This window comes from Bufo bufo, chromosome 7 (genome assembly GCF_905171765.1).
Source record: "Bufo bufo chromosome 7, aBufBuf1.1, whole genome shotgun sequence".
In the NCBI taxonomy this organism is placed as follows: domain Eukaryota; kingdom Metazoa; phylum Chordata; class Amphibia; order Anura; family Bufonidae; genus Bufo; species Bufo bufo.
The window spans coordinates 70,993,260-71,020,086 of record NC_053395.1 but is presented as its reverse complement, the minus strand read 5'-3'; the positions used below and the strand labels follow the sequence as shown (position 1 = coordinate 71,020,086).

The following is a 26,827-nucleotide window of genomic DNA, read 5'->3' as shown; positions in this document are numbered from 1 at the left end:
TGGAGCTCTCTGCCCTTTACTAATCCAGCCACGGGCCCATCCATCTGGCCCATCAAGACTCACTCTCATTTCATCAGTCCATAAAGCCTTAGAAAAATCAGTCTTGAGATATTCTTGGCCCAGTCTTGACGTTTCAGCTTGTGTGTCTTGTTCAGTGGTGGTCGTCTTTCAGCCTTTCTTACCTTGGCCATGTCTGAGTATTGCACACCTTGTGCTTTTGGGCACTCCAGTGATGTTGCAGCTCTGAAATATGGCCAAACTGGTGGCAAATGGCATCTTGGCAGCTGCACGCTTGACTTTTCTCAGTTCATGGGCAGTTATTTTGCGCCTTGGTTTTTCCACACGCTTCTTGCGACCCTGTTGACTATTTTGAATGAAACGCTTGATTGTTCGATGATCACGCTTCAGAAGCTTTGCAATTTTAAGAGTGCTGCATCCCTCTGCAAGATATCTCACTATTTTTGACTTTTCTGAGCCTGTCAAGTCCTTCTTTTGACCCATTTTGCCAAAGGAAAGGAAGTTGCCTAATAATTATGCACACCTGATATAGGGTGTTGATGTCATTAGACCACACCCCTTCTCATTACAGAGATGCACATCACCTAATATGCTTAATTGGTAGTAGGCTTTCGAGCCTATACAGCTTGGAGTAAGACAACATGCATAAAGAGGATGATGTGGTCAAAATACTCATTTGCCTAATAATTCTGCACGCAGTGTATTTATATGCTGTGTATTTATAATTTTGGCGTGTACATTTATATTAGTGGCACAACCCCTTTAAGCAATACTTTCAGTCTTCAAAGTTGTGGATACGGAAAGCAACAGGGACAAATTTAAACATTCTTAACATTTAATTTACAGCAGGGGTGTATGGACCATAGACCCTACAGGGAGATTTCCCAGTGGGCCAATGCCCAGGAGGCCACTCAAGCCCTCTTCTCTGCCTCGGGCCGGGTACATATTGAGCTCTCAGTGGTAATTAATGCTGTGAGAATCAGGTAGTGATCACACATGCCATCTTGAATTCAGGAGGCCCGTATCTAACCTCCTAAGCCCTCTGCTCCATAGACAACTGGAATAGGAGGACAGAAAATGGCAGCTATTGATGGCCACCACAGAGGGACAGCTTTTGGGACAATATTTTGTGCTGCACTTTGGCATTTGGTTCTAAAGGGAAGGTATTTTGCGCTATGGTGTTGCTGATCCCCCTTACTGGTGTTGCCCCCCCCCCTAACCCCCCAGCATAGGGCCAGGTGTTTTTTTTTTCCAAGGCCATTTAAATTTCCCAGTCTGCCCCTTATGTACAGAAATACAGTTTTTAAAGGGGATCTGTCAGCTCAGAAACATCTCCCAAAGTAGAGTAAGTGTTGTATAGTGTAAGTGAAGCTGAGTCCGATTATGTAATTTGTATCTTCATATTCATTGGTATCACAATGCTGTGCACCCAGAATCCAGCAGTAAAATGCATTGAGAGGACTCCTGAGCTCACACAAATAGAGTCCTCTAAATACATTTTACTGCTGGTTTATCGAAGCACAGCCTGGAAATGCAAATGAATATGAAGATAAAAATGACATAACCGGACTCTGCGTCCCTTACGCTATACACCACTTACTCTAGTTTGGACAGGGTTTCTGAGCAGACAGATTCCCTTTGAAAAAAAATTACAAAAAAACGATGAAAGAATAATCAGATACACATAAGACAAAAGTGTAATAAGAATAAAAAGGGATAAAACAATGCTTGGTTTTATCCTATGAGACTTACGCTCAGTTCACATCAGAGTTCAGCCTTTCCGTTCTTCTGCTCCGTTAAATGAGCAGCAGAACAGAATCACAGAAATATAGTGGCAAATATGGGGGAACTGCTCAAACCCCAAACACTGTAGCGTGTTTCTCATTGGGGGAGCAGTCCCACCGCATGTGGACCGCAGCAAACGACCATCCCCAGCAAAAAATACGTACAATGGAGGATGCCGGCATGGTCCACATGCACCACAAAGGCATCCTACACAAAACGGAGCATTGTGCGGATGAAAATTATAATTATATAAATCACAGAAAAAATGCACCAAACGGATATGCCACTGACTATACTAGCTAGTCATACAAGCAGATATTAAAAGCTGAGACTTTTGCCAATATATTCCTGTCAGGAACACATCGGAGCCCATAATGCACCACGTCATGGTCTCTCAGCATGGCAAGGGTCCTACCACTACGCTAACTATGGTGTGAACACGGTCTGAAGGTGATGAAATCCAGCTCACAGCCAGGCTTCCACACAACCGCATAGCAGGACAACTAATGCAATGTGAATAAAGCAAGATTGTAAGGGTGTGGCTTACAGTCTTGCTTTATTCACATTGCATTAGTTGTCCTGCTATGCGGTCGTGTGGAAGCTTAGCTGTGAGCTGGATTTTATCACCTTCAGACCGTGTTCACACCATAGTTAGCGTAGTGGTAGGACCCTTGCCATGCTGAGACCGTGACGTGGTGCATGATGGGCTCCGATGTGTTCCTGACAGGAATATATTGGCAAAAGTCTCAGCTTTTAATATTTGCTTGTATGACTAGCTAGTATAGCCAGTGGCATATCTGTTTGGTGCATTTTTTCTGTGATTTATAGCAGCAGAACAGAATGGACGGATTCACATAACTGAGCCGAACAGAGCTTACCGAACCCATAGACTATAATTGAGTCCATTAAGTTTCTGCTCAGACGAAGATTTTTGAAGACAAAAGTTTTGCATGCAGGACTTTTGTCTCCGCTTCAAAAAACAAAGGGATTCCATTATAGTCTATGGGGTCAGTAAGCTCTGTTTGGCTCAGTTATGTGCCGAATCCATCCTTTCTGTTCTCCTCCTCCTATAATGGAGCAGAAAAACGGAAAGGCTGAACGCAGAAGTTAACTCAGCCTTAGCCGACCTTTTCACTCTCCTGTGACAGGAGGCTAGCTAATTAATGTGCTCCCTTGGGATATTATGTACAATTTTCAACATACAATTGTCCTTTCTGACCCATCCTAAGCTAGACTCACCATACAATTCCTTAGACTCCGATCCAACCAATCAAGGTCACTTCTCTGGTAAAACAGCTGTATTAGTTGCTAGTTAGCATCTATTCCTGACTGTTATATGCAAGGACTTGCTTTATCTGTCTTAGTTAGTTATCTGCTTATTTTTCTTACATTTTCATTTTCTCTCATCTTGGATGACATTTTGGGGCTTTCAAACCGATTTACTCAAGTTACAGTGGTTTTAACATACAATGGTCGTCATGGAACCAATATTGTAACTGTACATGAAGCAAGGGAAAGTGGTATGGTCTAATTCTAATTTGTGTCCAAACTCCTTGTAAGTATCTCCTAGAGCAGTGATCGCCAACCTGTTGCAGAACTACAACTCCTGTCATTGCCTGACAGCGAGTGGTTATCAGGGAATGAGGGGAGGTATAGTTTTGAAAGAGGTTGAAGAGGACTGCCCTTGAGAAATAACATGACCAGCAAGTTTTACAGTATAATTTTACCAGCCCGGGCATGCCAGACAGAAATATGAAATATTAATCATTTCAACTGATATTTCATTTGGTGGGTTTCCTACGGCATAAATCCTGGCGCTTGAGACTAAAGAAGCGTCTAAGTTCCCCAATCATAATTACATAAGTTGGTTATTTAAAAATGTGAATTATGACCATTTTCAGCAGCATTAGATGGAGACAGGCAGTCTAGGTCACAGGCATTCATCTCACAGTCTGTGTTACCTGCAAAGCAGTACTATTGGTCTTATGTAGGCTATTGTCTGTGAGCTAACTGCATTATCCCCTGGGGGAGAAGAAGACATCTGCCCAGGGTTGTTTAATATTGGCCTTATTAACCTGATTAGATTTAACTCATAACACACAAAGATAAGGCCGTGTTTGCACCTGTGCTGTCGCTCCCTGGTCTCTGGCTGTAGTAATCTGATGTCTCGTTGTCCGTTCACTCCACACATCATGCTGGACTGTTTCTATAGACCAGAAGGACGTAGGTGCTTCCAATATAGCTGTCCCAGGGAAGATTAAAAAAATAAATGGCAGAAACATTTAAAATATATGATTTATTTTCAACAAACTTGCTTCTAAATAGTGAAGCTATTATTTTAGCATATCATTTTTTACATTAAACTGTTTAGCAACCTTTACGTGGCATCATAGATAGGCTTGTATTAAGTCTGTGGTATTAAAGGATTTGTCCAGGAACATAAAAACGTGGGTGTTTTTTTTTTTTTTAAACGGCACAACATCTGTCCAGAGGTTATGTGTGGTACTGCAGCTCAGCCCCTTCACCCCAATGGAGATTAGCAGTAATAACAGATACAACCCATGGACACTGGTGGTGCAGCCATGTCAATAACGACCATGGCATTAAAGCAGTTAAACAGGGGATGGGGGTTCCCTCTTTCTCTGTCACTCCCCCCATCATCCTCATCATGTTGCCATGGCTGCTTAGCACCTAACAAAGGCTCCCAGGCAGTGGCGGATTACAATAGGGACGTTCTGGTCAGCAGCCCCGGGCCCAGCACCGACCCGAACGCCCACATACTGCGGCAGGGCACGTCGCCTATCACCGCCTTAGGCTTCAGGCCTAGTAGACCTGAGGCCTATATGGTAGTGAAATCCCGGCGCAGGCGTGCGTGATGACATCATCACGCGCCTGTGCCGGGACACAGCACATTGACGTGTGCACGCCTGCCTCATCCCGCCTTCGTCTGCGATCAAGTGCCTGGCCCTGGACGGTGAGTATTTAGCTTTTCATTATTTTATTTTTTTTTTCATGTGCCTACTTTTTGGGGGACATGTGGGGGACGACACACAATAAGGACATATTAGGGAAGAGACCTCGAGTACATGGGAGGGGGAATGTGGGGGCTGTGTGGGGCTAAATTATTATGGGAGGGACTACTATGTGGGGGCAAATTACTATGTGGGGGCAAATTACTATGGAGGGGAAATGTGGGGGCAAATTACTATATGGGGCAGTGTGGGGGCAAATTACTATATGGGGCAGTGTGGGGGCAAATTACTATGTGGGGCAGTGTGGGGGCAAATTACTATGTGGGGCAGTGTGGTGGCAAATTACTATATGGGGGCAGTGTGGTGGAAACTATTGTGTGGGGGCAGTGTTGGGTAATTGCTATGTAGGGACAGTTTGGGGGCAAATTACTATGTGGGGCAGTGTGGGGGAAACTATTGTGTGGGGGCAGTGTGGGGGAAATTACTGTATGTGGGCAGTGTGGGGTAATTTCTATGTGGGGAAATTGCTATGTGGGGACAGTGTGGGGGCAAATTGCTATGTGGGGGCAGTGTGGGGAAAACTATTTTGTGTGGGGGCAGTGTGGGGGAAATTACTATGTGGGGGCAAATTATTATGGGGGGAAAATGTGGGGGCAAATTACTATATGGGGCAGTGTGGGGGCAAATTACTATGTGGGGCAGTGTGGGGGCAAATTACTATGTGGGGCAGTGTGGGGGCAAATTACTATGTGGGGCAGTGTGGGGGCAAATTACTATGTGGGGCAGTGTGGGGGCAAATTACTATGTGGGGCAGTGTGGGGGCAAATTACTATGTGGGGCAGTGTGGTGGAAACTATTGTGTGGTGGCAGTGTGGGGTAATTGCTATGTGGGAACAGTTTGGGGGCAAATTACTATGTGGGGGCAGTGTGGGGGAAACTATTGTGTGGGGGCTGTGTGGGGGAAATTACTGTATGTGGGCAGTGTGGGGTAATTTCTATGTGGGGAAATTGCTATGTGGGGACAGTGTGGGGGCAAATTGCTATGTGGGGGCAGTGTGGGGGAAATTGCTATGTGGGGGCAGTGTGGGGTAATTTCTATGTGGGGGCAGTGTGGGGTAATTTCTATGTGGGGGCAGTGTGGTGAAATTGCTATGTGGGGACAAATTACTATGTGGGGGAAACTATTGTGTGGTGACAGTGTGTGGTAATTGCTATGTGGGGGCAGTGTGGGGTAATTGCTATGTGGGGACAGTGTGGGGGCAGTGTGGTGGAAATTACTATGTGGGGGCAAATTACTATGTGGGGGCAGTGTGGGGAAACTATTGTGTGGTGGAAATTACTATGTGGGGCAAATTACTATGTGGGGGCAGTGTGGGGGAAATTACTATGTAGGGGCAGTGTGGGGGAAATTACTATGTAGGGAAAATTACTGTGTGGGGGCAAACTACTATATGGGGGCAGTTTGGGGGAAATTACTGTGTGGGGGCAAATTACTATGGGGGATTACTATGTGGGGGCAGTGTGGTGGAAATTACTATATGGGGGTGTTGCTATTGGGGAGGCACTGTAGGGGCAATTCTATTATTTTTGGGGACACTATACAGGAATTATTGCCTGGAGCAGAATAGAGGGTGGTATTATTACTCGGGGCACTCTAGGGGACATTATAGCTGCTGTGGACACTATAGGGACATTTGGGGTAATTTATCAAACTGATGTAAAGCAGAACTGGCTTAGTTGCCCATAGCAGCCAATCAGATTCCACCTTTCATATTTGACAACTCTTTTGGAAATCCAGTTCTACTTTACACCAGTTTGATAAATGACTCCAATTATGTCTATTAGGGTCACTATTTTTTAAGCAGTATAGTACCTTGGACATTGGGGAGCAAAACGGGCACAGTATTGGGAGTGGCAGCAGGATGACACTGTGGGGACACCAGGATGAGGAGGTTGATGGAAAAATTGAGAAATCTAACGTGTCTGTGTTACAAACTGTAGAGACGAAATGCGGCTGAAAGAATTTGCCATGGTGGTCTGGGTCAAACGGAGGAGTAGAGGAAAGAGAAGGTCTACATGACAGGAGATGTCACTGGATGTAAGAGGTATGTGGTGCTGTATTCTCCTCCATGTCTTTTTTATTATAATTATATGTATTTTAAATTTGGCGACCAAATTTTTCAGTTTAGGGTTTAGGTTTCAGGTTTTTTTTGTCTGAAGATATCATATGGCCTAAGAAGAGACTGTGGCGCTCATGAAGCACCGCAGCCTCTTCATACAAAAAAAACCTAAACTAAAATGCGGGGGGGGGCCAAGTTGGTTAGACAGCCGCAGGCCTATCATGCACTTAATCCGCCCCTGCTCCCAGGCCTGCCATGACTGTATGCCAATTAGGCATAGCCTAATAGACTGTTAGTGTTACAGATTATCTTATTGTGACATCCCTTGAGGGACTGAAAAAATTGTAATAAAGTTTATAAAAATAAAGTCAATAAAAAGTTTTTAATTTGTAAAAGTAGTAAAAAACAAAACAAAAATATACATTTATAGTTTTGCCACATCCGTCTCAACCTGTATAACAATTTAAGTCCTATGCACCTCAAAACCAGTGAAAACTGCATCTCATCCTGCAAAAAACAGGCCCTAATATGGCTATATAAAAAAATATATAAATCTGAGGGCTGCCGGAATGCGACAATGCACAAATGACATTTCTGTGGCCTTACTGCCAAAATAGGCCTGGTACTCAAGGGGTTAAAGGGGTATTCCGGTAGGTACAAGTTATCCCCTATTCAGAGAATAAGGGATGGGGATGACTATCAGATCGGTGGGGGTCTACTGCTGGCATCCCCACCAATCATAACGGGGGGCCCCATACCACTATGCTGATCCCCTAAAATAACCAGAGAGGCTGGTCGCACATGCTCTGGAGATGGGTAAGCTCTGTATTCTGCTATCTCCGGTTTGGATAAGGGATAACTTATACCTACTGGAATACCTCTTTAAAGGGCCCAATCTGATATACTATGAAATCAGCGTAGAATTGTGATTTATATTCACAGAAAAAAAAGAACATGACGCTTATGACACTTCACAAAGCCATGATTCTTCACAAAGATTTATCTTATAACTACATCAGATTGGAGATGATAAAACGTTTCATTTATAGGCTTAGAGCCTTCCTGGCAGCGCCCCATAACTCATCTTCTTGTCCCCCATGTTAGTGTCGGGGTTAACAAAATATTCTACCATAGAAAAGAATATGTGACAACATGTCCCAGATCCTCTAGCAAAAAGCTTGAGCCAGCTTACTTTAATTTGTGTTCAGTAGGTTATAAGAGTAGCCTCTAAGTGGGCGAATATATAAACAGCAATCCAAAGTTATTAACTATCAAATCCAGGACAAATGGCACTTTGAGTTCTGTAATGATTGAGGTTAAGCAGGGAATGAAATGAGATTATTCTACATAGGGGATGATTATATGGTGATTGTTTCCTGGTAAGAGACTAGAATACCGATAAACCCAGAAAGCAGATTAGTGGTGGTTTATATGAATTGGTTGAAAATATGCTTTCTGAAGTAAGACTGTGTTATATTTACCAGCACTTATAACAAGCCATATCGCCCACCCCTAGACTTGACGTCACTAATTAATTCGCCAGACAAAAACTCCCAAAAAACTGATCCTGTCTGTGGAGCATCCACCTTCACTTGGTCAGTATTTGGTCAGTAATCCATCAGTATTGCTAAAGCCCAAAAAAACAGGAGTGGATCCAAAACAGAGATGACATGTTAATGGAATATTTGCATGTCTTCTGAGTTTTGTACCCACTCCTGCTTTTGGCTACCAAATCATAAGCCAATTCTGATGCAAAATAGCGACCATGTCATGCAGGCCTTACAGCTGTTACATAGACAGGATCCGTTGTGCGTCTCATTTTTCCTTCCTTCTGACAGATCAGAAGAAGGGTCAAATAAATGATGATGTCAGCCAGGCCAAAAGGCAAAATAGTGGCCGAGTCATGAAGTGGGGAGGGTGGGAACAGCATGAGAAGTCCATAGAGTGGCTGTCACGGCCACGGTTTTGGCCGTGACTCCTTGGGAGCCGCATACAGTTGCTCGCGGTTTGGGTTGTTGTTTCAACCGCAGCTTGAGGCTTGATGTTGTTTGCCTCAAGTGCGGTTGCCGCGGACAACAGGTATGTGTGCGGTCCCCTTGGAGTTTGTGTGCGTGTATGTATGTACTGTCGTTTGTCTGTGTGCACTCTGTGTGTGTGTGTGGTGTGCACGGACACCTTTCCTGCACTGTGGTTGCCCGTGGCAACGTTTGTCCTTGTGTACATGTGGTGGCAGTGTCCCGGCCTTGGGGCTGACTCCCAGGACACGGTTGCCACCCATGTCGTTGCCTGCGGCAACAACCACAGTGTGTTCGTTATGTTGGACACTGTTCCTTTTAGTTGGTGTTTTCCCTTTCCTGTGGTGCTGGAAGGGTTAACTCCCTTCCCAGTGTGTGTGATGTCACTGGGTGTGTCTGACCGTTGGGTGTGGCCTCTTAGGCCTATAAAGCCTCTCACTTTGGCATGGCTCAGTAGGTTGCTTCAGTCATGCTTTGCTGTTGCAGCCTCCTGTGATTTCCATCTTCTTGTAAGGGCCACCCTTCCGGTCATGAGTTCTAAAACCGTGATGTGTTGTTGATGTCTTGTGTCTTTGGTTTTTGTGCAGCTATGGATGTCCTGGTCCCTGTGTGTCTTCATGTGTGTGCTGTTTACCTTTGTCTGGGTGGACAGCCTTTCCTTAGCACGGGTTCCAGTCAGCAAGGCTGAGACAGGTTTGTGTGGAACTGTTTGGTTCACCTGTCTTATCCATAGTCCTGTTTATGTACCCCCTTCTTCATGCTGCTTGGCCAGTGAGACTCCTGCTCCTCCGTGCCTAGGAGGAGTGGGTTGTCTTACCCTGCTCCTTAGCCCCAGGGACCAGTCGGAGGGTAAGTCAGGGATCCGAGGTTCCTGCGCATGGGTCCTCCTACCATCAAGGTCGGCCCATGCAGGTAGGAGACAGGGTCAGCGTTAGGGACGCAACAGGAGGTGACCTGCTCCCTGATTCTGTGTGCCTGGCGAGTAGCGGCTGGACATCTTCCTTCATCGCACGGCTGAGGATTTCCCCCATCCTCAGCCGTGACAGTGGCCCTCTGACATAGTGGTGAGGTGGAAGCAGCATGAGGAGACCACAGAGTGGCACAATGACAGTGTGGAGGTGACAGCAGCATCAGGAGACCACAGATTGGCACAATGACAGTGTGGAGGTGGCAGCAGCATCAGGAGACCACAGAGTGGTAAGATGACATAGTGTGGATGTGGCAGCAGCATCAGGAGACCACAGAGTGACCCGGTGACAGAGTGGGGAGGTGGGTGGCAATACCAGTACCAGCTGAAGATGGTGGGTGAAATAAGGAGCACTTGGCATCAGGCGGGTGGCAGCATCAGAATAGTAGCTGAGGCAGGTAGCCAGAAGAAACCAGTTTCTTTTGTCAAAGTGTTGGTGTGGCACCATGGATAATCTAGTTTGATGCATCAGGCATTGGTGGGTGGAAATCCTGGCTGATCCACGCCTGATTCATCTTGACAAAGGTCAGTCTCTCCACATTTTGGGCGGACATGCGAGTTCTTCTTGGGGTAACTATTATCCCCGCCGCACTAAACACCCGCTCTGATGCCACACTACTGGCTGGCAGGACACCTTTTCCAGGGCAAACTCTGCCATTTGCGGCAACAAATCCAGTTTGGCTGCCCAGTAGTCAATCGGATCTTTAATGTGGGGTGGCAGGGTGCTGACCAAGTATGCCACCACCTGCTGGTTCAGGTCCTGCCCCAGGTCTCGCTGCTGCTGGTGAGTAGTTTCTTCACTAGGCAGGTGAAGAAAGCTGTTCATCAGCGACTTTAGGCTCAAGTTGCTGCTGGAGCTGGAGCTGGAACTGCTCCCACCCCCCCACCCTGCCACAACAGCCATGGCAGAGGAACGTGAGCGCAGAGGGCCACCCCCGGTTAGACCTGCGAGATGATGGACGATGGCGCAGATAGGCAGCGGCCAACTGACTACATAGGATGTCTCTATAGTAGTTCAGTTGGTTCTCCCTCTCAGCGGGTGTAAAAAAGACCCCCATTTTGGACCAGTAGCGAGGGTCCAACAAGGTGGTGAGCCAGAAGTCATCCCTCTGCTGAACGGTGAAAATTTGGCTGTCACTACGCAAGCAAGTGATCATGCATCGGGCCATTTGTGCAAGTGACTCAGAGGGACTCCCTGCCTCCATCTCTACTGCATACTGCCACAGTGTGTCTGGGTCCTCTGCCTCGTCTTCCTCATTGCCCTGTAGCTCTCCCGGCTGCTCCTGCTCCTCCTCTCCTGTCACCTGTGTATAAAAACCACCCATTTTGCTACACATTGCTTGTGCTCCAATGTCCTCCTCCTTCTCCAGTTCAGCCCCCACAGGGCTCATGTAGCTGTGAGATCTAGGCGCCACGTCTCCAGTCCTGTGACCAGCCAGATTTATCAACATCTGTTCCAGGACATTAAGCAGTGGAATGACGTTGTTCATCCCATAGTCCTGGCGACTGACAAATAATGTGGCCTCCTCAAAGGGCATGAGCAAACGGCAGGTGTTACACATGAGCTACCACTGGCTCACATTACACAGGGAAATACTCCTGTCCTCTTGGATCATCAAGAAATCATTTATAGTCTTTCTCTGTTCGTACAGTCGTTCCAATATATGGAGGGTGGAATTCCAACGGGTGGAAACATCGCATATCAGCTTATGTTGGGGGATGCTGTTCTTCCGCTGCAGCTCAAGGGTGGTGTGCTTTGTGGTGTACGAGTGGCTGAAGGGCATGCAAAGTTTCCTGGCCATTTTTAGGATGTCTTGCAGATGGGTGAAAGATTTCAGGAACCTCTTGACAACCAGATTGAACACGTGTGCTATGCAGGGTGCATGGCTCAACCCTCCATGACGCAGAATCTTCCTGTTGTCAGTCACCATGGTTCCAGTTTTGAGTTGTCGCAGAGAAAGCCAGGATTTTCTTGATGAAGGACACGGAGCAGTTCCTCCCCTGTGTGACTCAGTTCGCCCAGGCAAATGAGGTGCAGAACAGCGTGACACCACCGTGCCCTGCACATGTGGTATGCTGGAGGGGCACTGTTAATTGTCCCTACAGTGGAGGCTGAGGACAAGGGGGAGGATGAGGAGCCATAGGCATACATTGTCGCAGGACCAACAGCGTGAAAACGTGGAGGCGGAGGTGGCGTCACCTGGCCAAGTTGCTGGTGTGGCTGTGTAGGAACCACATTTACCCAGTGGGCCATAAAGGACATGTATTGTCCCTGACTGTAGTTACAGCTACACACATCGGCGCTGCCGTGCACTTTGGCAGACACCTACAGGCTCACGACTGGCCCACATTCTGTTCTACATATGTGTGCAGGGCTGGTACTGCCTTTTTGGCAAAGAAATGACGGCTTGGGACTTTCCACCTCGGCTCGGCACAAGCCATCAGTTCTCTGAAAGGTGCAGAGTCCACCACTTGGAAAGGGAGGAACTGCAGCACCAGCAAATTGGACAGGAGCACATTCAGCTTCTGCGCCGTTAGATGAGTGCACGCATACTGTTGTCTCTTGGCAATCGCTTCGTTGATCGATTGCTGACGGAATGACTGACGAGGAGTAGGAGCAGGAGCATCAGGACCAGCAGATGATGGGAAGGACAGACAGCTCCCTTCGGTTGAGGTGGTGGAGCCTTGACTGCCTGAAATTTAGTGCGTGCCTCTGGCTGCTGCAGCAGGCTGGACCACCACATCAGAGCCATGGTTCTCCCAGGCTACTTTATGGTTACACTGCATATGTTGATGCAGGGCTGTGGTGCCAACATTGGCACCCTGGGCAAAAAGATGAAAATTACATTGGAGATGAGTATTTTTTGCATCTAATATTGTTAAAAGAATGTCATTATTCTACATTATTATACAAACCGGATTCCAAAAAAGTTGGGACACTATACAAATCGTGAATAAAAACTGAATGCAATGATGTGGAGGTGCCAATTTCTAATATTTTATTCAGAATAGAACATAAATCACGGAACAAAAGTTTAAACTGAGAAAATGTACCATTTTAAGGGAAAAATATGTTGAATCAGAATTTCATGGTGTCAACAAATCCCCAAAAAGTTGGGACAAGGCCATTTTCACCACTGTGTGGCATCTCCCCTTCTTCTTACAACACTCAGCAGACGTCTGGGGACCGAGGAGACCAGTTTCTCAAGTTTAGAAATAGGAATGCTCTCCCATTCTTGTCTAATACAGGCCTCTAACTGTTCAATCGTCTTGGGCCTTCTTTGTTGCACCTTCCTCTTTATGATGAGCCAAATGTTCTCTACACTGCGTGCAGAATTATTAGGCAAATGAGTATTTTGACCACATCATCCTCTTTATGCATGTTGTCTTACTCCAAGCTGTATAGGCTCGAAAGCCTACTACCAATTAAGCATATTAGGTGATGTGCATCTCTGTAATGAGAAGGGGTGTGGTCTAATGACATCAACACCCTATATTAGGTGTACATAATTATTAGGCAACTTCCTTTCCTTTGGCAAAATGGGTCAAAAGAAGGACTTGACAGGCTCAGAAAAGTCAAAAATAGTGAGATATCTTGCAGAGGGATGCAGCACTCTTAAAATTGCAAAGCTTCTGAAGCGTGATCATCGAACAATCAAGCGTTTCATTCAAAATAGTCAACAGGGTCGCAAGAAGCGTGTGGAAAAACCAAGGCGCAAAATAACTGCCCATGAACTGAGAAAAGTCAAGCGTGCAGCTGCCAAGATGCCACTTGCCATCAGTTTGGCCATATTTCAGAGCTGCAACATCACTGGAGTGCCCAAAAGCACAAGGTGTGCAATACTCAGAGACATGGCCAAGGTAAGAAAGGCTGAAAGACGACCACCACTGAACAAGACACACAAGCTAAAACGTCAAGACTGATTTTTCTAAGGTTTTATGGACTGATGAAATGAGAGTGAGTCTTGATGGGCCAGATGGATGGGCCCGTGGCTGGATTGGTAAAGGGCAGAGAGCTCCAGTCCGACTCAGACGCCAGCAAGGTGGAGGTTGAGTACTGGTTTGGGCTGGTATCATCAAAGATGAGCTTGTGGGGCCTTTTCGGGTTGAGGATGGAGTCAAGCTCAACTCCCAGTCCTACTGCCAGTTTCTGGAAGACACCTTCTTCAAGCAGTGGTACAGGAAGAAGTCTGCATCCTTCAAGAAAAACATGATTTTCATGCAGGACAATGCTCCATCACACGCGTCCAAGTACTCCACAGCGTGGCTGGCAAGAAAGGGTATATAAGAAGAAAATCTAATGACATGGCCTCCTTGTTCACCTGATCTGAACCCCATTGAGAACCTGTGGTCCATCATCAAATGTGAGATTTACAAGGAGGGAAAACAGTACACCTCTCTGAACAGTGTCTGGGAGGCTGTGGTTGCTGCTGCACGCAATGTTGATGGTGAACAGATCAAAACACTGACAGAATCCATGGATGGCAGGCTTTTGAGTGTCCTTGCAAAGAAAGGTGTCTATATTGGTCACTGATTTGTTTTTGTTTTGTTTTTGAATGTCAGAAATGTATATTTGTGAATGTTGAGATGTTATATTGGTTTCACTGGTAAAAATAAATAATTGAAATGGGTATATATTTGTTTTTTGTTAAGTTGCCTAATAATTATGCACAGTAATAGTCACCTGCACACACAGATATCCCCCTAAAATAGCTAAAACTAAAAACAAACTAAAAACTACTTCCAAAAATATTCAGCTTTGATATTAATGAGTTTTTTGGGTTCATTGAGAACATGGTTGTTGTTCAATAATAAAATTAATCCTCAAAAATACAACTTGCCTAATAATTCTGCACTCCCTGTATAGGTGAAAGATCTGGACTGCAGACTGGCCATTTCAGTACCCGGATCCTTCTCCTACGCAGCCATGATGTTGTGATTGATGCAGAATGTGGTCTGGCATTATCTTGTTGAAAAATGCAGGGTCTTCCCTGAAAGAGATGACGTCTGGATGGGAGCATATGTTCTAGAACCTGAATATATTTTCCTGCATTGAGGGTGCCTTTCCAGACATGCAAGCTGCCCATGCCACACGCACTCATGCAACCCCATACCATCAGAGGTGCAGGCTTCTGAACTGAGCGTTGATAACAACTTGGGTTGTCCTTGTCCTCTTTGGTCCGGATGACATGGCGTCCCAGATTTCCAAAAAGAACTTCGAATCGTGACTCGTCTGGCCACAGAACAGTCTTCCATTTTGCCACACTCCATTTTAAATGATCCCTGGCCCAGTGAAAACGCCTGAGCTTGTGGATCTTGCTTAGAAATGGCTTCTTCTTTGCACTGTAGAGTTTCAGCTGGCAACGGTGAATGGCACGGTGGATTGTGTTCACTGACAATGGTTTCTGGAAGTATTCCTGAGCCCATTCTGTGATTTCCTTTACAGTAGCATTCCTGTTTGTGGTGCAGTGTCGTTTAAGGGCCCGGAGATCACGGGCATCCAGTATGGTTTTACGGCCTTGACCCTTACGCACAGAGATTGTTCCAGATTCTCTGAATCTTCGGATGATGTTATGCACAGTTGATGATAGATGCAAAGTCTTTGCAATTTTTCGCTGGGTAACACCTTTCTGATATTGCTCCACTATCTTTCTGCGTAACATTGTGGGAATTGGTGATCCTCTACCCATCTTGGCTTCTGAGAGACACTGCCACTCTGAGAAGCTCTTTTTATACCCAATCATGTTGCCAATTGACCTAATTAGTGTTAATTGGTCTTCCAGCTCTTCGTTATGCTCAAATTTACTTTTTCCAGCCTCTCATTGCTACTTGTCCCAACTTTTTTGGGATTTGTTGACACCGTGAAAATTGGAATCAACGTATTTTTCCTTTAAAATGATACATTTACTCGGATTAAACGTTTGATCTGTCATCTACGTTCTATTACAAATAAAATATTGACATTTGCCATCTCCACATCATTGCATTCAGTTTTTATTCACAATTTGTTTAGTGTCCCAACTTTTTTGGAATCCGGTTTGTACATTATTCTCCATATGTTTGTTTAATTTGTGGGTTAACTGAATTTATACTACATTCATCACATGACACACTATACTGTAACACATGCTACATGGGGTAGAAATACTAACCCGCTGCTGTTATGGTGCACCAGTATTAAAGGATCTCCCCAATGTTTTTAAGATATCTTCTTGTAGACTTTGAATAGGAGCTTATATTCTTTTCTTCCAAAGGAAACCATCTATCTACACAGGTACATGACTTGTTAGAAGTATAGATAGTTACCAGAACGCTGCTTTAAAATAATCTGTGCACCTGTGTGATCATCTTATGACCAGAACCATGTTTGATCCCCCTGGAGGTAAACCATGGAGGATTCTAATAAAAGAGATAATGAAATTCTGTGGAGTATTTCTGTAGCTCACTATAATCTTTTGAACTGCTTCCAAACCAGAGCTTGTTTTTTATGTTTTGATCTGTTCAAAAATGGTAAATTCTTCTGTGCAGTAATCTATAGTGATAAACTGTGACCATATATTATTAATGTACTACATTCTTATGAACGGTCAAAACAAATAATGTATGACAATACAATTCAGTTTCTTCATATCCTACAGCAAACTCTGAATTTTGAAGCAATGTTTTTGCACGGTTCCTTTTCCATAGTTTATTAGGGTATACACCATAGTATTACTGTTATTATTTATTTATATGGAAACCAGAAGCATCATTATATGAATGAGCCAGTAAAGTGATGATGGATATGAGAAGGGGTCGGAAAATGATTAGTATCCCTACCAGAAGTGATATCTTTTATCTTGTCAAACCATCTCTTGGAATTGAAGTTTTTGCATGAGGTTTGTAAATGTTCAGTGTATAGAGTGCGTTCGGAAACTCTTCGCACCCTTTCACTTTTTTCACATTTTGTTATGTTGCTGCTTTCTAATGACAACATATACTGAAAAGCTGGAACAAAATACCAAATAGGATGACACTGGAAAAACAATGTCTTAGTTGTATGGGTTTTGTCTTTACGCCATTCCCTATGCGGTAAAACTGACCTCTTACTATGGTTCTCCTAGTTAGTACGATTAAAGCGATACCACATTTATATCTTTTTTTTTTTTTTTTTTAATACTGAAAAAAAAAACTTTGGAAAAAATGTTTTTTCTTTTCATTGCCATATTCTGATCCATAACTATTTTATACTTACAGTACTTCTACAGATCTGTGTGAGGGCTAATTTTTGATTGTAGTTTTCAATAATATCATTTTGGAGTGCATCGCTTTTTATAAAAAAAAATTGGCAGGTGAATTGACAAAAAATGGCAAATTGGCTGTTTAGATATTTTTTTTTTCGTTATAGTGTTCACTATACAGGATTAATACGTTTATATATTAATAGTACAGGCGTTTTGAGATTCAGCGGTACAAATTATATTTATTTTTATACTTTTTTTTTTTAAAAATTATATTCTTGCAAACTTTTTTTTTTTTACCTTTTTTAAGTCCTTGAATATGGAATCTTCAGTTTCTTCAATACACTTCAATAAATTAACATTGCAGTTAGGGATGAAACATCTGAAGTCGATTTGCATAAAATTTAGTTCTAATACTGTACGGAGCAGGAAGGAAGGATCAGGAATAATCGATCCGAAACGCTTAGATGTGAACACACTGTCGGGTTTTAATACAATATAAAGCATAAAGGCTGTCACTGTATGGAAGCTAGAGGTCTGTACACCTTTTTTTTTGCCATATTTCGATATCCGTACTTCCCGTGTGCATAAAGCCTGGTGAGCGCCACAACCTTTTCTGTTTTTCATACAAATGTACGGAGCAGGAGCCCCGTACAGTATTGGAATGTATTGGCTCCGATGAGCCGAAATTATTGCTTTGCGAAGTCTCGCGAGACTTTGCTCAATAACTTGGAACCGAACCTGAGTTCGGGAAATGTTTTTTTTACAGTACAAATTAATTTATGAAGTTATTGCGTGAGTCTCGCGAGACTTGGCAAAGTAATAACTTCGGCTCATCGGAGCGAATACATTCTAATACTGTACGGAGCTCCTGCTGTACTTGCGGGGTACTGAGCGCGAGAACTTCAGGTGGGTACAGCGGGGCGATGTTTAAAAAAAAAAAAACTGGGTGGCACTCAGTTGTTTTTTTTTTTAAACATCGCCCCGCTATACCCGCCGGAAGTTCTCACACTCAGTATGTAAATACTGAGAATCAAAACAGGGAGGAGGAGACGCCAGGATTTCTCAGTGGGCGTCACCTTCTCCCTGTCTGTGCCACGATCCAATCACATCGAAGAGCGTCACAGCCAGAGAGGAAAAACCTCTCTGGCTGTGACGCTCTCCGATGTGATTGAATCGCAGCACAGCCAGGGAGAAGGAGACGCCCATTGAGAAACCCTGGCATTTCCTCTTCCCTGTTCCGATGCTCAATATTTACATACTAAGAGCGATGTTTTAAAAAAATGTGTGGCAGCATCCGCAACTACAGGTATTTATACTCCTATAAGTAAAACAGATGAAAGTTCTTCTTTAATATTCAAACCATTTAAATCTTGTTTTATTTGTTATTTTTTTTGTAGATGTTGGTGAAGACCTCCTAGATATGTGCAAGAGAAATATATCCCTAAACCAAGGCCTCACAAAAACAAAAGGTTGTATTGTGTTGTCCTGTATTCCTCTTTTTATTGAGATTCATGTGATGTAATGTCCATAGAAATTTGCTGATAAATTATTAATAGAGAAATCTGGCTCAAAAAATATTTTGGGATTTTTCAAAAGCATTTTACCCTAGTTATACTGATATACGCGGAAGTTCATTGCTCGGAGCATTTTTAATTCAAAGGACTCTCAGCGCTTTACCTAAATTCTCAGTTTCAGTCAACATGTGGAAGCAAGAGAGTTCCAGCAATACTTACATTTCTGTCTTGACGCCAATTCCACGATCTCGACTATGCTTTTGTGACTGCTCAACTGGCTGCAGACTCTTCCGCTGAAGTCCCTCGTTTTTTAATTTGGTCTTTATTAATAATTTGGAGCCTTTTTTCTGTACAGGGCTGAGATGCTATAGTAGTAGGATCGGAATTTTCACTCTGCACTGTCTGGAGTTCCTTATCTCTGCTCTCTGACATTATAAACACTCATTGTAGCTCCGTTTTTATCTTACTGATGGAAATCACTGAAGTGTGAACTAGGCCTTAAAGTACTATTACACCAGCAGATCACGATAAACAATCAAAGATGTAGTGACTCATTAAAGGGGTTCTCCGGGTTTAACCTTTTTTTGGGGGATTAAAAGCTAACCTGTGGCCAATGGATGGCACAATGAGGGCACTGGATGGCACAAGGGGGCAATGGATGGCACAAGGGGCCAATGGATGGCACAAGGGGGCAATGAATGGCAAACAAGGGGGGCACTGGATGGCACAAGGGGGGCAATGGATGTCAGGATGGTGGTACTATAGATGTCACTGATATGGGGGCACTGTGGATGTCACTGTCTGGGGGCACTGTGGATGTCACTGTCTGGGGGCGCTGTGAATTTCACTGTCTGGGGGCGCTGTGAATTTCACTGTTATGGGGGCGCCATTGATGTCACTGTTATGGGGCGCTGTTGATGTCACTGTTATGGGGGCAGTGTGGATGTCACTGTTATGGGGGCAGTGTGGATATCACTGTTATGGGGGCAGTGTGGATGTCACTGTTATGGGGGCAGTGTGGATGTCACTGTTATGGGGCAGTGTGGATGTCACTGTTATGGGGGCTGTGTGGATGTCACTGTTATGGGGGCACCGTGGATGGCACTGTTATGGATGCACTGTGGATGTTACTGTTATGGGAGACCTGTGGCTGTCACTGTTATGTGCGCTGAGTATAAGTGATAGGGCTCGTGCACAGAACTGTTTCGGTTTAGCGGTCTGCAACTTGCGGATCCACTAAATAAGGTTACGGTCCGTGTGCAATTCATTTTTTTTTTTTGCAGTCCCATTGAGTTCTAAGGGTTTTAGATCTGCAATATGAGGACCAGAATAGGACATTTTCATCCTTCGCAGAACTGACATACGGATGTGTGCATAAAGGTTTAGATACACAGCTCAGCAGGTTTTATGATACAAAATGGAATTAGATACACAGCTCAGCAGGCTGTATCATTAGATACACACTTCAGCAGGCAGCATTGCACACAACAGGCTCTGTATCAGGCACACATACATGTTTGGATTAGATACAGATGTGTTTGGACGTGCTTGCCAATTCCAGCTGTTTATCACACTCTGGAGATAGTGAGGGAAGAGCCTGTGGACGGTCAGTGATGAGTTTAGATACACAGCTCAGCAGGCTGTATCACACAGGATTAGATACAGATGTGTTTGGGTGTGCTTGCTGCTTCCAGCTGATCGTTGCATTCTGGAAATGGTGAGGGAAGAGCCTGTGGACGGTCAGTAATGGGATTTAGACACTTAGTGAGAAGTAGAATCATGTCTGTGCAGAAAGATGGACACAGGAGTTATAGGAGTAGCTGTTGCAGGCAGAGCAGAGTGGGGGGGGGGGGGGGGGGATGTCCAGCCTGTGATTCATCTCTGTGCAGTGCAGCCAGGCTTGTGTATCAATAAAGTTATGTATTCAACAAAACAAGAAGGGGAGAAAGTAAACAGCATAGGCGTGCGCAGCCTATTGCATTAGGGTGTGCACCCTAAAGCACAAACACACACACTGCGCGCGTGTGTGTGTGTATATATATATATATATATATAGCCTTTATGCCATTAGCCCTCATTATCAGCTCGTATGCCTCATTAGCCCCCATTATGCCCACAGCAGCCTCATTTTTTAAAAATAAACACTTACCTCTGTGCTCCTGGACGCTGCCGCTCCTCGCCACCTGCGATCCTCTTCGTCCTGCTGTCGGCTGTGCTCTGAACTGGCGCGCACAGCATGACATCGCAAAACGCCTCACTCTGTGCGCAGCCCTGCACAGCTTGTATCTGCACAGACGGATCCGCACCGATAATGCAAACACTTGTATCCGTTCAGAACGGATCCGTTTGCATTATTCATTTAAAAAAAAGTAAGTCAAAACGGATCCGTCCTGACTTACATTAAAAGTCAATGGGGGACGGATCCATTTTCAATTGTACCATATTGTGTCATTGAAAACGGATCCTTCCCCATTGACTTACATTGTAAGTCAGGACGGATCCGTTTGGCTCCATATCGTCTGCAAGCAAGCAGCATTTTGGTGTCCGCCTCCAAAGCGGAATACAGGCGCAATGGAGCCAAACTGATGCATTCTGAACGGATCCTTATCCATTCAGAATGCATTGGGGCTGAACTGATCCGTTTTGGGCCGCTTGTGAGAGCCCTGAAACAGATCTCACAAGCGGACCCAGAAACGCCAGTGTGAAAGTAGCCTAATCTGATGTCTTCCAGGAAGAAAGGAAAGCTCAGACATGAAAAACAGGTATTGGGGGCATATGTATGCATGGTGAGGGGTGCTTTTGGGACTGGACAACCTCTTTAACAACGGAAATTTTGCTTATTATACAAATAGATAATTGTTCGTACTCGTAGTCGTTACTTGTTCGCTTTTAAATAGTTACTTGGTATTACATGTAAAGATGGAGGACAGAGGCTTAGTCAAAAGGCATGTATGAGATTGTTATTGAGTAGACGACTCCATATTATATGAACAGATCTATTAACAAGGAGCGATCATTTTTTAGCATGCCGAAAGGTCACAATTAGGGATGAGCGATTTTCATATTTTGAAATTTGTTCACACTTCGTTTGTTCATGGTAACGGAATCCATAACGCAATTCACCTTTTTCCAACAAATGAAGTGTGAACAAATTTCCTAAGCGAAAATTCGCTCATCTCTAGTCACAATGGACGAGAAACGATCGATTTGTCACTCGTCTTTGAATTGTTCATACTTATTGCATCAAACTATTCTCATTTATTTTCGCTCACATGCACGAGAATCTGTACGATATTCACTCCGTGTAATAGGGCCTTTAAATTAGAGATAAGGGTTATTAGATGACCTGCACAAAGTGAAAGTAGAAAGTACTATTCACACAGCTAGACAAATAGTTAACCCTTTGTGACAGAACGGCTCAATATTTTAAGTCCAATTGAAAAAATGATTTTTAGCCCAAAATGAGCAGAATGCCTCTGAAGTTTTACCTAGCCTTTAAGCTCATTTATGCAGTCTGTGAAAATGTTCATAAGTTACAAGTCAACTTAGGCTACTTTCACACTTGCAGCAGAGTGATCCGGCAAGCAGCTCCATCGCCGGCAATCTGCATTCAAACGGAAAGCATTTGTAGACGGATGCGGATCCGTCTTACAAATGCACTGCAAGAGCGGATCCGTCTCTCCGGATGTCACCCAGAGAAACGGATCTGTTATATATTTTTTCCACGCTGTTCAGTGACTGAACTGAAGACATCCTGATGCATCCTGAACGGATTGCTCTCCATTCAGAATGCATGGGGATAAAACTGATCAGTTCTTTTTCGGTATTGAGCCCCTAGGACGGAACTTAGTGCCGGAAAAGAAAAACACTAGTGTGAAAGTACCCTTAGACACATTCTGTATTTGTGCATCTCCTTTAAATGGCATTTTAAGCAACTGATACTAGTATTCTGCATGAAATGTGTGGCCAAAAACGTTGAAAGTCACTGGTAATTAGAGATCTGCGTGAAATTATAGACCATAAGGTAGACTAACAAACAGCTTGTAATGTCAATCTGTTGCTTCTAAGGCCAGCAGAATATTGATTCATGTTAAACGAGTAAGGGCATAATTTTACTGCTGCACTTCACAAAGCATTAGTGTCCCTTCATCCAAAATACGTAACGCTGTTCTGGGACTCAGTTCATCCAAAAAAAGTTGGAAAAAGTTTAGAAAAAGGGAAGGCAAATTGACAAGTGACATTTAAACTCTCATTTATGTGTGAGTAAATTACTTTGTAAATGAATTTACTAGTCTTGAGAAGGTAAGTCTATGTGGAAGTGGAAGATTTGATCACTTTGTCCAAATGTATGAGAGGGTCCATACGAATAATATAGTGAAATATGTCCAATTATGTAAAGGTTATACACAAATAATACCGTGAGCAAGCTGTAATCTGCATGGTCGCCTCAAAAGACAAAAGGTGTAAATGCTGAGTATTTCCCGGAAACAGATTCCCTGTGTTTTAAAAAACCAGCAATGTGACCATGTACTGCAAAACAAATCTACAATGTACAATCTACAAATCTACAATGTAAATTGTACATTTTAAATTTGCAGCATTTCAAATTATGTTACAGATATCCTTTGCAATGCACAGCTGGGGCGTAACTTGAATCCTATGGACCCCAGGACAAACTTTAGATATCTTCCCACCACCACTCGAATGTTGCTTGGATGCACGAGACCCAGTTGCATTACTCTGGTCTATTAAGATAAATACGATTTTCTATATACGTATGATAATACCCCTCTAAATGATACAGAATTAAAGTTAATAAATAATTCCATTACACAAGTAACAAAACTCTTACCATACAATTATTGAACAAAACCCAGCAAATCAAGACCAATATAATGACAGCACTGCCAAATAATACTGCCAAACCATACACACACATAACTGCTACATAGTGACTTAATACATCTATACTGACTGTCAATAAAAACCACTGTACTAATGACCACAGTACAGTGACCGTATAGTGGTAGATACCAGTTGTACACAGGCGCTCTGAAGGCTATATAAGTGAATACAGCACAGTGTTATCCAGTGACTAGTAGGTGATGTCCTCACAGATTGGAATCTTTTGCTTTCCCTTTTTCTTAACGGGAGTCTGTCACCAATATTTCACCTTCTGCACTGTCACTCAACAGGATGACACAAGGGGATTACAGGGTGGGCCAGACGAGGGGTTAGGGAGGAGTTATGCACACAGAAGGCACAGGGGCCTGGGCACTTACTGGCCAAACGCCATCCCTGGACACTCGCAAGCCCTTATTCCCTCATTTGCATATAATTACAAATGCGTTTTTGCTGCTTATGAACATCAGAAGAAAAGAACAAAGGTACCATTTAAATCCTGCTTATTTGTGCTACAGCGTTATGTAAGCAGTGCAGAAGTTGAAATTTTGGTGACAGACTCCCTTTAACCATCCTTGACAGACCGCCATGAAGACTTCCTCCAGTCTTGACTTTTGGCTTCTCGCTTTTCCAGGACGGTGTAGTTCGGTCCCAGTTTGTGCCACCATATATTAATAATGTCTACCTTTGCACCCAAACAGTAATGCGCCCACTTTCTGTTCCCATATATTAGGAATGTCGCTCTTTGTGACTATGTATGTGCCTTTGAATCCAGAGGAAAAAAACAGGCAGGCATATAACGCGAGTTTGCGCGTCGCGTGTTTGATTTAAGTGTGTGGCTTTAGATTAAGTGACTTCAGATTCAGGGACTTCAGTGGTGGACTGCAGTAATTCAGTTTCTTATTACTGCATTATATTGTATTTTTCGCATTCGTTGTGTAATTCCCATCTAGTATGTGTTCCATTATTGACAGTGCAGTCCAGTGCACATATTGTTTGATGTATGCAGTACTAGAACAGCCGTTCGAGGGTGTATATCATTGTTCAAAATGTGAGCAAATTACCCGTTTGGAATCGCACATTGAGTATCTAAACGGGCGAGTTTCAACACTGAGAGACGTTAACAATTTGGAAAAGAGTTTGCTGCTCACTGAGCAAGCACTCTATGGGGTAGATGAGGAGGAGGGTGATAGCGAGGAGGCAGAGAAAAGTGAGGTAGCTAGCTGGGTAACAGTTAGAAAGCGGGGTAGAAGGAAGAGTGCCAGGGAGGCTAGCCCTGATCTGACACACCCCAACAAGTTTTCACGGTTGGCAGATGAGGGGGATGTCAGTTCAGGGACAGCACTGCTGCAGCTGGACACTTCCTCTGCCAGTCAGGGGAATGTCTGCTCCAGTAAACAGGGGACCAGGAGAGCAGGGCAGGGCAGACAGGTGCTAGTAGTGGGAGACTCAATTATTAGGGGTACAGATAGGGCAATCTGTCACAAAGACCGTGATCGCCGAACAGTGCGTTGTCTTCCTGGCGCTAGATCTCTAGCGCCAGGAATTGTGTTGTCTTCCTGGCGCTAGAGATCAAAAGCTTAGGGCAAGGACCTCAAAGGTAATGTTTTCCATAATACTGCCTGTACCACAAGCCACACAAGAAAGGCAGTGGGAGATTAGGGAGGTTAACAAGTGGCTCAAGAACTGGTGTAGGAAGGAGGTGTTTGGGTTCCTGGAGAACTGGGCCGACTTCTCTGTCAGCTACAGGCTCTATCATAGGGATTGGCTGCACCTCAATGGGGAAGGGGCAGCTGTGTTGGGGGAAAAGATGGCTAGAAGGTTGGAGGAATATTTAAACTAGGGACTGGGGGGGAGGGTAATTACGTTATATGATAGGAAGATAGAGACCGGGGGCAAGGTAGTGGGACTGGGGGAGGAATGGAAGGAAGGGACTAGAACATTTCCGAAGGAAAGGTGTAGGGTAAAAAAATATACATAAACCTCTTAATTGTATGTATACTAATGCCAGAAGTCTGACTAATAAAACTGGGGAACTGTAATTAGTGATGTGTGAGGAGGACTATGACATAGTGGGAATAACTGAGACGTGGCTGGATGATATGATAACTATGACTGGGCAGTTAATGTACAAGGTTACAGTCTGTTTAGAAAGGATCGTCAAAACCGGAGAGGGGGAGGGGTCTGCCTTTATGTAAAGTCCTGTCTAAAGCCCACAGTCCGAGAAGATATAAGTGAGGGACATGAACATGTGGAGTCACTGTGGGTAGAAATACATGGTGGCAAAAATAATTATAAATTACTAATAGGAGTTTATTATAAACCACCTAATATACCAGAGTCCACAGAAAATCCACTACTAAACGAGATAGACAAGGCGGCAAATCATAATGAGGTGGTCATGATGGAGGACTTCAACTACCCAGTTATAGACTGGGAAACTGAAACTTGTATATCTCATAAAGGAAACAGGTTCTTGGCAATAGCCAAAGACAATTACCTTTCCCAACTGGTTCAGGACCCGACTAGAGGGACAGCCATACTGGACTTAGTATTAACCAATAGACCTGACAGAACAACAGATGTGCAGGTTGGGGGACACCTGAGAAATAGTGACCATAAAGTAATAACCTTCCAATTATCCTTATCCAAATAAGAGAGGCCATAGGCTTAAAGGGATTCTGTCACCAGGTTTCACCCCTGTCAGCTAAACATATGCTGATGTTCAGGGCCTCATCAGGATTCCTAATGTGGGCTTCTAAATGTGATCCGTAGCCTAATTTTGCTAAAAAAAACTGGTTTTACTAACCTGTCACTCAAAGAAATAAGGTGCCCAAGGGGATGTCAGGGGATGTCAAGGAATGCAAGGTGCCCGCCGCACCCACCGCCGTTCGTGCCCAGCACCGCCTTTCCAGACTTCTGCACCGCCTCCTAATCCTCTGCCTCTGTACTTACTTTCACGATGAATGCACTGCAGCGAGCGGGAGCGAGCGAGGCGGCCGGCGCGTGACTGACGTCACATAGTCAAGCTCCTGCTTCCTGAATTAAGTGGGAGGAGCGTGACAGTGACGTCAGTCACGCGGGAGCGAGCGAGGCGGCCGGCGCGTGACTGACGTCACTTAGTCACGCTCCTGCTTCCTGAATTAAGTGGGAGGAGCGTGACAGTGACGTCAGTCACGCGGGAGCAAGCGAGGCGGCCGGCGCGTGACTGACGTCACTTAGTCACGCTCCTGCTTCCTGAATTAAGTGGGAGGAGCGTGACAGTGACGTCAGTCATGCGCTGGCCGGCTCGCTCGCTGCCGCTCTCTGCA

General features: G+C 44.4%; 1 protein-coding gene across 2 annotated transcripts in view; it reads left to right on the top strand.

Annotated features, from left to right (window-relative positions):
- The window catches only part of METTL22 (methyltransferase like 22), a 307,308-nt gene that overhangs the window by 169,932 nt on the left and 110,549 nt on the right, over positions 1-26,827 (top strand). The window contains exon 6 of one of the 2 annotated variants that reach the window (XM_040440779.1): positions 18,498-18,569. The exons of the other annotated variant lie outside the window; for it this stretch is intronic. Within the exon in view, the coding sequence (XP_040296713.1) occupies positions 18,498-18,569 (72 nt within the window). The remainder of the gene's footprint in view (positions 1-18,497; positions 18,570-26,827) is intronic. 2 annotated transcript variants of the gene reach the window in all.